General features: G+C 41.2%; 1 protein-coding gene across 1 annotated transcript; it reads left to right on the forward strand.

Annotated features, from left to right (window-relative positions):
* Nucleotides 1-736: 736 nt before the first annotated feature.
* LOC117258708 (mucin-5AC) lies at nt 737-10640 on the forward strand. The gene is made up of 11 exons (XM_033629809.2): nt 737-886; nt 1096-1126; nt 1224-1253; nt 1345-1516; nt 4089-4192; nt 5231-5402; nt 5490-5593; nt 6669-6849; nt 6950-7053; nt 7276-7447; nt 10356-10640. Exons 1-11 carry the CDS (start codon nt 872-874, stop codon nt 10465-10467), a joined length of 1197 nt encoding a protein of 398 aa, XP_033485700.1. The 5' UTR covers nt 737-871; the 3' UTR covers nt 10468-10640.
* Nucleotides 10641-14785: the final 4145 nt, after the last annotated feature.

The raw sequence follows: 14785 nt of genomic DNA on the forward strand, positions 1-14785 counted from the left end.
ATAACAGTACTGCAGCTAAAACAATAAGATTATAAAATTTCAAAGAAAATGGTTGTAGGATGTTGCATTTTATTACAGTTTCACAATATTTTCACAATACGCATTACTTTTTATGGGAAAGTGGGGCAAAGAATTAAATTAAAATAGGATTTTTTTCAAAGGTGGAACCAGCATGATTTTAGGCTATGAGATGACACTCATTCATTCAAACCTTTATATAAGACTCTGGAAATCAGTTAAGGGAGAGCCTTATTGTCAGTGGTGCTGAGTATAAATAAAGACATTAAAAACAATCAATAAGCAAACAAAGAACCATCATGTATACTGGTTAAAACAGAAAAGAAATGCGTGTATGAGTGTACCCATACCAAGTCCTTACAGTAACACTTTAAGGTAGTCTTAACAATGGTTTTCTTGGTGATCTACTAAAAAGTGTCCCAATTATGTGACCTTCCTCTCATTAGCCAATAACAGAGGGAAGTCCGTCAATCACAAAGAAAACTGTGGTGCTTGTTATTTTGACTGTCAGTATTGTTACAGCTCAGAATTTAGCAATCCCATCAATTAAACTAGAGAGATAAGGGACTAAGAAAGAAACACAAGCTTCCTGAGAGGAGCAGCTCCATCACTCATTACTGATGACAGAGGAACTCTGAGGCTCAGCCTCTGTGGGAGGAGCAGGAAAACAGAGATATTGTACAAACACCACAAGATACCTGCAGACGATACACCTGAGTCACACACACCTGCAAAGAACAGACTCCTCGTCACACGAGACAAACTTCGTGAGGACATTTTATTTCCACTTTAATGAAGAACTTATCTGGATTTTGTTGTAGTTTCTCTCCTCAAGATCACCGGATAAAAAGTCATGCTGGTCGTTCAGGTACTTTGAGTTTTTAAAATCTTTAACTTAAAGTTCATTTTTGTCCTCTTCTCACAATTTTTGAATTTACCAAATTTAATTCACTTTTGACAGTACATATTTATTCATTTTTATATTTGCACAATTTTTTTGTTGATCTTCTTTGTTTGTTGTTTTGCAATTTCATCACGGTGCATTTGAGTGATTTCTTTGTTTTCTTGTTATTTTAGAGCTTTGCAGTTTGGTGTCTTCTAGCATCAGGTGATGCAATTAGCAATTCATTCCTTATTTTTTAACACACACAATAACTTATCAGAAACAAAATGTCTAACTGATGAAAGACTTCTTCTTCCTCCAGATCTTCACTTTATTACCTCAGCGCTGGAAAGTAAGCCCTGCGTTATTTTCCCCTCAGTCTATTAATAAATAAAGCATTAATTCACAGCAGATTGTTGAGACCTAACTTTGCCCTTCTGCAGCTTGTAAGACGGCCTGGTTTGATGAACACGATGTTTCCACTTACGGGGACTCAGAGCTCTTAAGTGACTTGAGAAGGAAGCACAGGACGAGGATCTGCTCTGACCCGGTGGACATGGAGGCTCAGACGGTGTCTGGAATCAAATCACAGCACACCAGAAACACCTTCCACACGTAAAGAGTTTAACAGATTTAACATCAGGAAGCTGTCAGTGATATAACTCATGATGTGGTACAAAGTCTGAGTCAAGAACTGATTTTGAGGTTTTTTTAATGAATGGATAAAACCACATTTTAACACCTAAGATATTGACATTTGCAAGTTCCTAATGCACAGTGTGAGTAACAGAGAATATATTGGCTGATCCTCTGTGAAGTTGTGCCCAGTTCTTCAAACCAACTCAACAAGTGCAAACATTCAGCAAGAAATACTTTTTTTACATTAATCAAAAATTTACCTTCAACTAAAGGCTGTAGTTTGATACCTTATGTGAGGAGCTCAGATGAACGGTGGTGGAAATACACTGCACAGGTGTCAGAAGTTGACCTAACTCTAGAGTGTGGAAAGGATCAACACACACTTACTGACATCAGGTGCCACTTTTAAAAATGATGAAACGGTAGATTACTGATATTTTTCTTGGTGGTGAACTTGAAGGTCCAGTGTGTAGGATTTAGTCGCGTCTATTGGCAGAAATGGAATTTCATAATTATGTTTTCATTTATTTATGATCAACTGAAAATAACAATCATTGTATTTTTGTTAACTTAGAAGGAAACAATTATATGGGCGACAGAGGGTCCTTTCTCATGGAGTTCGCCACTGGCTCCACAGAGAGACATTTGCATTTTTGTGTCGGCCACTGTGGTTCTTCTACACACTTGGCACACGGGAGAAGTTTCAGCTCTGCAACCTCACTGCTGTTTGCCACTAAATCCTGCACACTAGACCAGAGACAGGCATCCTGTGGCTCTTTAGCTTTTCTCGAGTGGCTCCCTGCAGCTTTCACAATTATTTTCTAACATTTTCATTTTCAGTTATCACTGATGTAGGCCTGAAGTGATTCTTTTATTCTCCAACTGTGAAAGTGTGGCACCTATACGCTAATTTAAAAAAAAAATGTCTTAACATTTTGTCAGCTAAAATGCACATATTTCTCTATGGCCTTGTGTCTTTTCCTCTAAATTTTGCTGAACCTCAGTAGTGCTGCCTCATCTTGAGTCTCTCTAGCTCGGCCAGCTTTGGATTCAAAATACAGAGGAGTTAATGTCTTGGTTAAAAAAAGAGAATTTAAGAGCACTTGGATGGATTCAGTTTAAAGGGATAGTGCACCCAAAAATGAAAATTCAGCCATTATCTACTCACCCATATGCCGACGGAGGCCCTGGTGAAGTTTTAGAGTCCTCACCTCCCTTGCGGAGATTGGCGGGGAGAGCGGCTAGCACACCTAATGGCTGACGGCGCCCCAGACTAACGTCCAAGAACACAAAATTGAATCCACAAAGTATCTACATACTGCTCATCCATAGTGATCCAAGTGTCCTGAAGCCCCGACATAAAAAGTTGTTTCGAAAAACGTCATATGAACTCTGTTTTTAGCCTCACTGTAGCCTGTAGCTCTGACTGCTTCTCTGTGCTCCACTCTCACGTGTGCGCGCTCAGGGTGATCGGTGATCTCTGAAGAGCAGCAGTCTCGTCAGTACTGATGTCCAGATTCTCAAGTGCAGGCATCGCCAATTCCCAGTCTGAGCAGCAAAGACTTTCCTCATCCGTTGGCATTGCTTTGCATTTGAAACAACTACACCACCAGGTTTCCAGTGCTCGACTCTGGTATTCTGCGGCTGGCTGAGGGTTCAGGCTCATGAGCTGCGGCAGCTGCTTCGTCCAGTAGCCTGAGTTCCCTCCGTGTACTCGGGCTCAAACAAATACGGCTCAACAAAGAAATGCTGTTCCTCCTCAATTTCAAAGTCTTCAGACATGTTGGGCTGTCCTTTGCTAAAAGACCGTAGTGCAAATGATCTTTTAGCTACTGTGGTTACTGTTGTCCCTCCCTGCGGTGCACGTGTCACGTGATGTAAACACAGGTGAGCAAAGCTCATGCTTTCGCTGGTCTCGCGCAAGCGCGCACACGTGAGAGCGGAGCACAGGAGCACAGAGAAGCAGTCAGAGCTACAGGCTACAGTGAGGCTAAAAACAGAGTTCATATGACGTTTTTCGAAACAACTTTTTATGTCGCGGCTGCAGCACACTTGGATCGCTACGGATGAGCAGTATGGAGATACTTTGTGGATTCAATTTTGTGTTCTTGGACGTTAGTCTGGGGCGCCGTCAGCCATTAGGTGTGCTAGCCGCTCCCCCCGCCGATCTCTGCAAGGGATGTGAGGACTCTAAAACTTCACCAGGGCCTCCGTCGGCATATGGGTGAGTAGATAATGGCTGAATTTTCATTTTTGGGTGCACTATCCCTTTAAGTTTAAGTAGCAGATAATCATTAAAAAGCCCATATGTAAACATATCATTTAGACTTATTAGTAATATTGACAGGTTAATTTAGACTTAATCGTTTGTGTTACCTTCATTATAAGGTCTAAACATGTTTTGTTTTGTTGATGACAGAATTATTATTTTATTAAATTTATTTACTTTTTAAAATTTTACCAACAATGACTCTTTTGATAATAAAGGTTGCCGACTTCTGCTCTGGACCTTTTACGGGTAAGTGTAACATGAGCATGTGTTTTGCAGTTTCAGTGCTGCTGAGGGCCTCGTCTGCCTCAACTCAGAACAGAAAGGGAGTCAGTGTGAAGATTACAAGGTCATGTTCACCTGCACAGGACAGTTCTGCTCAGGTACGTGGCACAACAATAGTGATGGGATTTCTCGTTCACTTTGAAGAGCCGGTTCAAAGAAGCGGTTCATTCATTTGTTGTTGAGGTTTTTTTTTTTTGGTTTTTTTTTTTTTTGCTGTTTTGTGTGTGTTGGAGGTGTTAGTGGGTTCAACGACAAATCGCATTACTGATTTATCACATCACGTGACCTGGATATTGTAACAAGGACCCAGAATAGACTCCATAGATATAAAGTTAGGTGTAGCCATAGCAACATCTTTTATTAACAGCAAGTCTGTCAATACAAGCAAGTGCTAGCAGATAGCGGGTTAGCTTTCTATCATTTGTTTCTAACTGAGGGGGGTCATCAATACGACGTGAATAAAGTGTCATGGTCACGCGAGAACATGTCCCATTCTTACCAGAATAACCAACAACCTTCCCCTATCCCAAAACACGGCCAAAAGGGCTCTCAATAACAAGTTTATAGTCTAAATTCAGACTTGTTCCAGCGTGTCTGAACTGCATGCTGGGTAACATGCAAACTAGCTTGCAAACCGGGCAGCGCTGATGAAATATGAATCAAGACAGAGAGTGTGTAACCCGGCCACCACGCTGAATACTTTAGAGCCAAAATCAATCTCTGCCGAGCAGCTGGAACACAAACCTTCTCATGATACAGCTAAACAGTGCACTAAAATATGTTCCTGAAAACATTTGAGACGAGAAATAGGCAATGCAGTCACAGAAACTTGATTCATATTTGATCAGCTTTGCTTAGTTTGACCAAAGTACACGAGCAGTGATTGACATGACTGACAGCTGCGTTAGAGACTCCTCAGCTCTGATTGGTTACTTTCAATTCCGTGCTGTGGATTGTAATGCCATTGGAAGAACTACAAGGAGGCAGAAGAGTATAATTGTTTTTAAAGCAGATTATCTGTCTCGTACAGCTACAGCAAATATTTATTTTTTTTTTTTTACCAACTACAGCTTTAAAAGACAAACATTTTGGGTTGAGCTCTGAACATGGTTTCTTTTATTCCTCATTGTTCACAGAGTGCAGGACACGCTGGTTTGATCACGATGACCCAACAGGAAACGGAGACTACGAGGTCCTCAGTGACCTCCTACGCATGTACCCGAGAGAAATCTGCCCTCAGCCAATAGCCATCGAGGTCCAGACCGTCTCTGGGGAACCTGCCTCCAACACCTCCGATACCTTTTTAAAGTGAGATTGATGACATCATTCAAAATGTTAAACAATAACCTGAGAAGGGACTGGTCACACTCATCAGTCTCCCTCTCTCTGTTGCAGTTATGATGCCACCTATGGGTTCGCCTGTGTTAATGCAGATCAGAGGGGCGGGAGCTGTGAAGATTACAGAGTCAGATACACATGTCCTACAGAGTTCTGTCAAGGTACTGATGCTCTTTTACTCTGGACTGAACACACTTAAGTTTTCTTGTGTGTGTGTAAAATAACAATTAACACAAAAAACAAACACAGACATATGTTGATGGTGTTGAGTGTGTTGATGAAGTAGTAACAAAAGTGGAATGAGTTAGAACAAGAGGAACTGCCGAAAGGGGAAAAAAAGTCACAAGTGCAGATAGATTAAGCAAACAAGAGTTGGAAAAAGGAGACAGAAAAAAGAATGAATGAATATACACATAAACAGAAAAATTTTACAAAATAAATAAATAAAAATAACAAGTAAAAAATAAATAAACATTACAATTTTAACATGGAAAACACATGAATAAATAAATATATAAATAAAGAAATAACAAGAAAAATAGATAAACAAATAAAAAATTAAGAAGAGAAAAATAAATAAATAGATAAATTTAACAAGAACAAAATAAACAAACAAAACTTTTCATATTGAAAATAAATGAATAAATAAATATAGAAATAAAAATAAAAACTTAACAAGAAACATCAATCAATCAATAAATAAAATTTTAACGAGAGAAATAAATAAATAAAAATAAAAAATTTCAACAAGAAAAAATAAATCAATAAACTTAGGATTTTAATACGGAAAATACATGAATAAATAAATATATAAATGAAAAATAACAAGAAAAATAGATAAATAAATAAAACATTTAAGAAGAGAAAAATAAATAAACATAAAACTTTTAACATGAAAAATACATAAATAAATATATAAATAAATATAAAAATTTTAACAAGAAAATATAAATGCTTACTCCCGTCTTGCTCTTCAAATTCAATTCAATAAATTAAAATTAAAAGCTCCCAGACCCTGGAGAGGGGGCTGACTGATAGATGCCACCACCAGCTGCTTCTTTACCTACAGAACAACCCCATGACCCGATGGAAGGGAGTCTGTTCGTGAGGTTGGAGGTGTGTGTATGCATTCATCAAATCAGATGGTCCTTTTTTCCCACTATCCCTTTCTCTTAATCCCCTTAAACAAAACACTTGTTTTTGCTACTTGTTGATCCAATTGTAAATTCCCGTCAGTGTCAGAGCGGTGTCGAACACAGTGGCTGAACAGTGACGACCCGTCAGACGAGGGTGATGTGGAGTCCATACCTCAGCTCCTGAAAACGTTCCCTGGTCAAGTCTGTGGAAACCCACTCAGCATCGAGGCCAAGACAACAAGTGGAATATCAGCCGAGCACACTGGAGACACTTTCCTCTCGTGAGCATGTTTTTAATCAAACACACAGCTTTGATGTGGTTTTTACTCAGTGCATCAGCCTTTCATCATGACTGCTTTATTCTGCTCTATCATAATACAGCTATGATGCTGCTTTTGGGTTTGCCTGCATCAGTGAAAAACAGAGGAATAAACAATGTGAGGATTATCAGGTGATACTGACCTGTCCCCCAGACTTCTGTCAGGGTGAGTCTTCATGCACGCAGAATTATGATTTATTATTTTATTCAGTAAAAGTATTGAGTTTTGAGAAAATATCAATGAAAAGTGGATCGCAGCAAGATCTTATAACAGATATGTGATCCTTATAGATGTATAAAATGACGAAAAACAAACAAGACAACCAAACCAAATGTAAATCTTTGAGTCTTGTTTCCACATGCTTTACCTGTCTTCCATGTTTGGCAGGTTGCAGGACAAGTTGGTTCAACTTGGACAATCCCACAAAGCAAGGGGACTATGAGACCCTCCGCCAGCTGCAGATGCAACACCCCAATGAGGTCTGCTCCCAGCCTGTGGCCATTGAAGCCATGACAGTGTCTGGTGTCCCTGCACACAAGACCGGTGACGTCTTTCAAGTGTGAGTTAAAGGAAAGACAACAACAGTACCAAGTGTTACTGGATAAACAAGCATCATAGCATGTCTGAAGTAGCCCAGTAAGATCAGACCATCCTGATGGCAGGATGACCTGTATCTAGACACTGAGTCTAGACTCAGTGTCGCCCCAAACAGAGATTAAAATCCAGTTGGGGCCAATCAGTGATCCGCATCTTAGTGGACAACATAAGCAGCCAAACGGGATTGTTGAGGGCGTAAAATGCAGGCTGCAGCTTGAAAAACAGTAATGGTGGCTCATGAAGCAACAAGCATCAAATCTTATGTTAGTAGAATAAACACAGCAATTAGTGAGGTTAGTAACAACAATTAAACAAGAACAAGAGAATATACTCAGAGTTTCTCAGAGGAAAAGATGTTTTTGCCGTTCTTCTGACTGAATGTGGCAAAAGCTTGTTTAATAAAATGGCTGTGTTGATGAGGAAGTTGTTCCCCAATGTTTTGTTATGCTGATTGGCTGAAGGAATTTCTCGGTCAAGGCGAGCACTTCCACACACTGAAAGAGTTTGGGCCGAGTCCAGACTGATAAAGACAGTGAAACAGAATATTCAGAATGTTATGAAGACGGTCTCACTAGGCTACGTCTGCAGCAGGAAAATTAGATACGCATAAAATGTTGGGGTGAGGATGATATGAAATCTAAAATCTAAATCTTGCTTCACAACAGTTGATAATATTGATGCCGCTCTCACATCTGCATGGTAATTATTAAACTACCATCAGCAGCTAGTTAGCTTAGCTTAGCTTAGCTTAGCATAAAGACAAGAAACGGGAACTGCCCATTGGTCCGACATCCCGTTGTTCCGACCATATTAAACCCATTGTTCCAAAGTCCCGTTGTTCCGAAATCATCATGATGCCCTGTGGTTAAGGTCTGGTTAGGTTTAGGCACAAAAACACTTGGTTAGGGTTAGGAAAAGATCATGGTGTGGGTTAAAATGAAAAAGAAAGTGGCAAACACATAAGCTGTGAGCCTGCTCCGCCTCAAGCCTTTTCCAGCTGACCCAGAGCCGGTCGCAGCGCACCATCAAGGCAGAAATACACCCGCCAGGAGCCGTTCAGCACTGCGGAGAGCTCCCCACACAACCCCAACCCCAGAGTTAATAACAGGAGGTTATGGTGTTTCACTCTCTCCTCTCTATGACACTTGTATCTCGACCAGTAGCTTACTTTTGTTGCGTTTGCTGATCCTCTATGGTACACAAATACAGTATAGTCTAGCATAATCACATATTGGAACAATGGGACGTCGGACTAATGGGCTGTCAGACCAATGACATGGACCCCAAAAAACTGGGGGGAAACAGTTCGGCCCCGATCCCACAGAAAGTGTTTTAGCAGCTGGAGGTGGCACTTTGTAATTGTGTTTAATGAGAATGAGGCTTTGTGCTCGTGATTTTTGCGTTGTGACACGCCTCACGTTTCTCCTCTCTAAACTCCTCAAGTTGAAAAAACTTCAACCTAGAGTGGAAAAAAAGTGTCCTACCTCATCTCTTTTTTTCGTTATCTTTTTTCCCATTGTCCAATTGAGCCCGGTCTCACTCCAAAGTCATCGAAATGCGACGCCTGTGCAGTGACTCGCGGCGTCAGAAACCAATTTAAAAAAGCAGATGGATGGGTCCAACAAACAGCGACCTTCACCCAAGAGAGCGGTGTTTGCATCCCGTAAGATTCTGAAGCCAAACCCTGTTCTTTTTTTCCTAAGCCTAACTGTGCTTTTGTTGTTGAAGGACAGAAAGCGTTAATTGCAGTGTTGTAGCGACATAGTGCGTTTACACATTAAATTTCCTGTGAAAACTGAAGTGTACTTTGAAAGAAAACAATGCCTGTATCAGGCTGAACTTGACACGGTGTCCCAGAATGTCAACAACCAACGCACCCAGGGTACCTTGCTCATCATATCTGGACCTAGAAAGTCGGTATGTGAGAATATGTTGGCCAGTCAGATGATTTGAGAGGCGGGCCTTCTGTGGTAGTCACGACAACAAGTTTACAGTTGGTAAACAATGGAGAAGAAACTGGTGGTAGCACCTGCATCATGGAGGCGAAGCTCCTGGACCAACTTTTGGTACTTGGCAGGTTGGCATGGGTATGCATCTCCAACCGGTATGGAGGCTCTCAGGAAGTGACGTGGTAATTTGTAGTTCAGTGCTTCTGAAAAAGGTATAGAAGGTAGCCAACATATCAGGCATGTGGTAGACAGTATGCAATTTCAGACACAGCACTAGTTTAGCCCTCTGTAAACCAGGCAGTACTGTTTTTACACTTCAACAGACACGATAACATGAGTTAATTAGTTTAACTTTAGAGGTGCTTGGCAGATATTGCTACCTTTGGATAGAGAAATATTCAGCATCAGACATCCAGAGGGAGCTCGGAGTAGAGCCACTGCTCCTTTGCGTCGAAAGGGGTCAGTTGAGGTGGTTCGAGCATCTGATCAGGATGCCTCCTGTGCGCCTCCCATAAGGGGTGTTTCGGGCATGTCCCATTGGTAGGAGGCCCCGGGGCAGACCCAGAACACACTGGAGGGATTACATATCTCATCTGGCCTGGGAAAGCGTTGGGGTCCTGCAGGAGGAAAGGTTGCTAGGGAAAGGGACGTCTGAGGAGCTTTGCTTGGCCTGCTGCCCCCGTGACCCAACTTCAGATAAACAGTTGAAAATGGATCGATGGCTAGAGAAAGACTTCATGATAAGCTAAGCCAGCCTGATGCTGGAGGTATGTCCCAAAAAATAGATCTACCTCCAGTGATTTAACATTTCACTTCCATGTTCACCTCCTCAGCAGTTCTCCTCTTGACCAGTAAACTGAGACTCGTGTGTAAAATTGTTGGAGTGCCCCTTTAATACTTTGCTTATTGTACATTCTGCAGATATGACGCTGCTCGTGGTTTTGCCTGCGTGAACGCTGAGCAGCCTGGTGGAAGACGCTGTCAGGACTACAAGATCCGTCTCACATGCCCACTGGATTTCTGCTCAGTGTGACCTCTCACATCAGCGGTCAACATTTTTTGGGGGGGGATTTACTGTTAGCGCAGCCAAGTCAATACGTCAGCCAATACTTGTAGAAGAGAGCAAACACACACATTTTCTTGCACCAGTTTTCTCCAGTATATTTTTTTCAATGTCAATAAATGTATGTTGTCATAAAAAGAAAATGCGGTCATATGATTTGTCCCACAGGTGTTAACGTTAGCATGTTAGCATTAAAAATGTTGTGTAAATATACAGTTTATATACATTTTAAGTAATATCTAGGAGACAGGGTTGAAATATATCTGGTGTCCAACCTGTGTGTTTATGCAAGAGAAAATTGTGTTATACCACCATAGATCAGTGGGAATAACACTCAAGGAACATTATGGTATGGATGAATGTATTGTGTTTATTATTGTGTCACCAGAATTATGCCCAGCTGGCATGGGTTTACAAGACACCATAAAAGTAGATAAGCCAGGACCAGAGTCCAGCGTGCATATTTTCAGGCGCTGCACCAGTCTGTCATGGTGAAGAGGGAGCTAAGACATTGCCATCACCTATACTCCACCCACAAACAACCCCCCCAGCTAACCGCCACCCAAAGCCCTCTCGGTGCCCCGCCCATCTGTCCTCAACCCCCCGAATTGGGCCACCTCGTCCACCTCAGCCTGCACCCATGCTACTGGCTTCTAAAGCAAGATTTATGGTTGTGCGTAGACCCTATGCTGTAGCCTACGCATGTCGCCCACGTCGTTGTGAGCGTTCTTACTTGTGTGGTGGTGTGTCTGTGTCACTCTGCAGTTACACCTCCCAAAACACTAGTTGGCAGCAGAGGTTTCTGTGAAGTGCTGTAAAGTTTTGTTGATTCAAAACACACATTAAACACACATTAAACATGACTTAATAGAGACAATTTCAAACACAAGTACACAAATCAGCTTCACTATAACTCTCAGCATTCACAGACAAACACTTGTCTTTATCTGGACACATTTTCCCCACAAATACACCATGCTAATGTTATTAGCACAAGTCTATGGCATTTTACATTGTATAAATTAGCCTAGCAGCTAGCAGACTTTTCCTCCACTCATATAAAACCAGGGACAACAGCAACATTTAACAAAGGTAACGGCACTCAGTTTGGCTCCATTACAACTCACAAGGTTCACCAATAAAACAACTGTCACACTGAACACGTATCCAAACAAATACAACATGCTAATGTTATTAGCACAAGCCTATGGCAATGACTTTATTTGTTTTTTTTTATCTCAGACATGTTATGATGTTACATACAGTACAGGCCAAAAGTTTGGACACACCTTCTCATTCAATGCGTTTTCTTTATTTTCATGACTATTTACATTGTAGATTCTCACTGAAGGCATCAAAACTATGAATGAACACATGTGGAGTTATGTACTTAACAAAAAAAGGTGAAATAACTGAAAACATGTTTTATATTCTAGTTTCTTCAAAATAGCCACCCTTTGCTCTAATTACTGCTTTGCACACTCTTGGCATTCTCTCCATGAGCTTCAAGAGGTAGTCACCTGAAATGGTTTCCACTTCACACGTGTGCCTTATCAGGGTTAATTAGTGGAATTTCTTGCTTTATCAATGGGGTTGGGACCATCAGTTGTGTTGTGCAGAAGTCAGGTTAATACACAGCCGACAGCCCTATTGGACAACTGTTAAAATTCATATTATGGCAAGAACCAATCAGCTAACTAAAGAAAAACGAGTGGCCATCATTACTTTAAGAAATGAAGGTCAGTCAGTCCGGAAAATTGCAAAAACTTTAAATGTGTCCCCAAGTGGAGTCGCAAAAACCATCAAGCGCTACAACGAAACTGGCACACATGAGGACCGACCCAGGAAAGGAAGACCAAGAGTCACCTCTGCTTCTGAGGATAAGTTCATCCGAGTCACCAGCCTCAGAAATCGCAAGTTAACAGCAGCTCAGATCAGAGACCAGATGAATGCCACACAGAGTTCTAGCAGCAGACCCATCTCTAGAACAACTGTTAAGAGGAGACTGCGCCAATCAGGCCTTCATGGTCAAATAGCTGCTAGGAAACCACTGCTAAGGAGAGGCAACAAGCAGAAGAGATTTGTTTGGGCCAAGAAACACAAGGAATGGACATTAGACCAGTGGAAATCTGTGCTTTGGTCTGATGAGTCCAAATTTGAGATCTTTGGTTCCAACCGCCGTGTCTTTGTGAGACGCAGAAAAGGTGAATGGATGGATTCCACATGCCTGGTTCCCACTGTGAAGCATGGAGGAGGAGGTGTGATGGTGTGGGGGTGTTTTGCTGGTGACACTGTTGGGGATTTATTCAAAATTGAAGGCACACTGAACCAGCATGGCTACCACAGCATCCTGCAGCGACATGCCATCCCATCCGGTTTGCGTTTAGTTGGATGATCATTTATTTTTCAACAGGACAATGACCCCAAACACACCTCCAGGCTGTGTAAGGGCTATTTGACCAAGAAGGAGAGTGATGGAGTGCTGCGGCAGATGACCTGGCCTCCACAGTCACCGGACCTGAACCCAATCGAGATGGTTTGGGGTGAGCTGGACCGCAGAGTGAAGGCAAAGGGGCCAACAAGTGCTAAACACCTCTGGGAACTCCTTCAAGACTGTTGGAAAACCATTTCAGGTGACTACCTCTTGAAGCTCATGGAGAGAATGCCAAGAGTGTGTAAAGCAGTAATCAGAGCAAAGGGTGGCTATTTTGAAGAAACTAGAATATAAAACATGTTTTCAGTTATTTCACCTTTTTTTGTTAAGTACATAACTCCACATGTGTTCATTCATAGTTTTGATGCCTTCAGTGAGAATCTACAATGTAAATAGTCATGAAAATAAAGAAAACGCATTGAATGAGAAGGTGTGTCCAAACTTTTGGCCTGTACTGTACCTTGACATGTTTTGGCAGAAACTTCCGCCTTCCTCAGAAGTGTCACTTGGTAGTGGTTGTGAGGCGTCTTTATCAGCTGATCTGTCAATCAGCTGATATTAGGGAGGCGTGACCATCCTGTCAAAAACTGACAAAGAACAACTTAAGTTATTATCAGAAACTAAAGATATAATGAACACCACTGAACTACAAGCCTATGGCATTTTACATTGTATAAATTAGCCTAGTGACTTTCCTCTGCTCATATGAAGCCAGGATAAATCACACACAAGATAAAATGCTATTTTTGTGGAGGCTTTATTGTCTTCACAATGTATTGCTTCTTATCTGTGAAATTAAAGTAAATACAAGCTTCGTTTCCACTGAGGGAAATGGTGTCAGTATACATAAACAGACAGGAGGTCTGCGTCAGCGCGACGCGTAGTTCTAACTCTGACGAGGGGCATGTCAGGCCGTAGCTACGGCGTTGATTCAACGCAGAAGTATAAATGAACTTTAAGGCCTCGGACAGCACGAGGGCATCTGCTTCAAAACTGCTCGTCAGTATCTGTAATGTGCTTTGGTTTTATGGTGACGTCACTGTCTTGCTAATTGTGCATGTGTGCTGTTGTCCTTGTTTATGTGCTTTTGTGTTTTTGTTTGTGGCTGTGTGCTTTGGTCTATGTTGTGTTTTATGTGGTACTTTTGTATAGTACGTGTTAATGTTTTTTGGTTATGTGGTGATGTCATTGTTTTATGAATAGTGCTTATGTCTTGTTTTTGCTTATGTGTCTTGTTATGTGCGAGTGTCACCATGTCTCTGTCACCACATTCTTTATGATGTCCTTAAATTCGTGGATTGATATAAATGTTTCTAATTTCAGATCTTTATGAATATTGCTCCATGTCCAAGGTGCAGCGTAGGAGGATGCAGTTTTCCCCAGACCTGTTAAAACCTGGGCTACGTTAAAGAGCAAACACTTGGAGGAGCGTGAGGTAACTACCAGAGCTGACACACAGAAGGGAGCAGAGGTCAGCCCGAAGTTTATTTATTTACTTATTTTAGGTGCATTTAAGTTTACTTATTTTTGGTGTAGAATTACATTGAATTATTATTATCATTATTATTTTTGTAGATATTCATGAATAGGCAAAAATGTTGCTGACATGGATGTACCATCAATCTCCTTATGTACCTCAAAATAATAATAATAATAATAATAATAATAATAATAGCAGTGGCCTATCAAATAACTTGAGAAACAGATGTTTGCAGCAGCAGTATGTCTTTGATAAAGCTTTTGTTTGAATGCATCAACAAAATTCTTCAACAATTCTTCAATTCATCAACGGATTCTTAAAACACAAAAAAGTGGTCCTCCAGTTAATATTTCTGTCCTCACATCACCTCCAAT

Source organism: Epinephelus lanceolatus, chromosome 8, assembly GCF_041903045.1.
Source record: "Epinephelus lanceolatus isolate andai-2023 chromosome 8, ASM4190304v1, whole genome shotgun sequence".
Lineage (NCBI taxonomy): Eukaryota > Metazoa > Chordata > Actinopteri > Perciformes > Serranidae > Epinephelus > Epinephelus lanceolatus.

Coding starts and splice junctions, on each gene's coding strand:
- LOC117258708 (XM_033629809.2), top strand. Junction 1,517..4,088: donor ACCAGAAACACCTTCCACAC/GTAAAGAGTTTA, acceptor TGTGTTTTGCAG/TTTCAGTGCTGCTGAGGGCC. Junction 7,448..10,355: donor ACCGGTGACGTCTTTCAAGT/GTGAGTTAAAGG, acceptor TACATTCTGCAG/ATATGACGCTGCTCGTGGTT.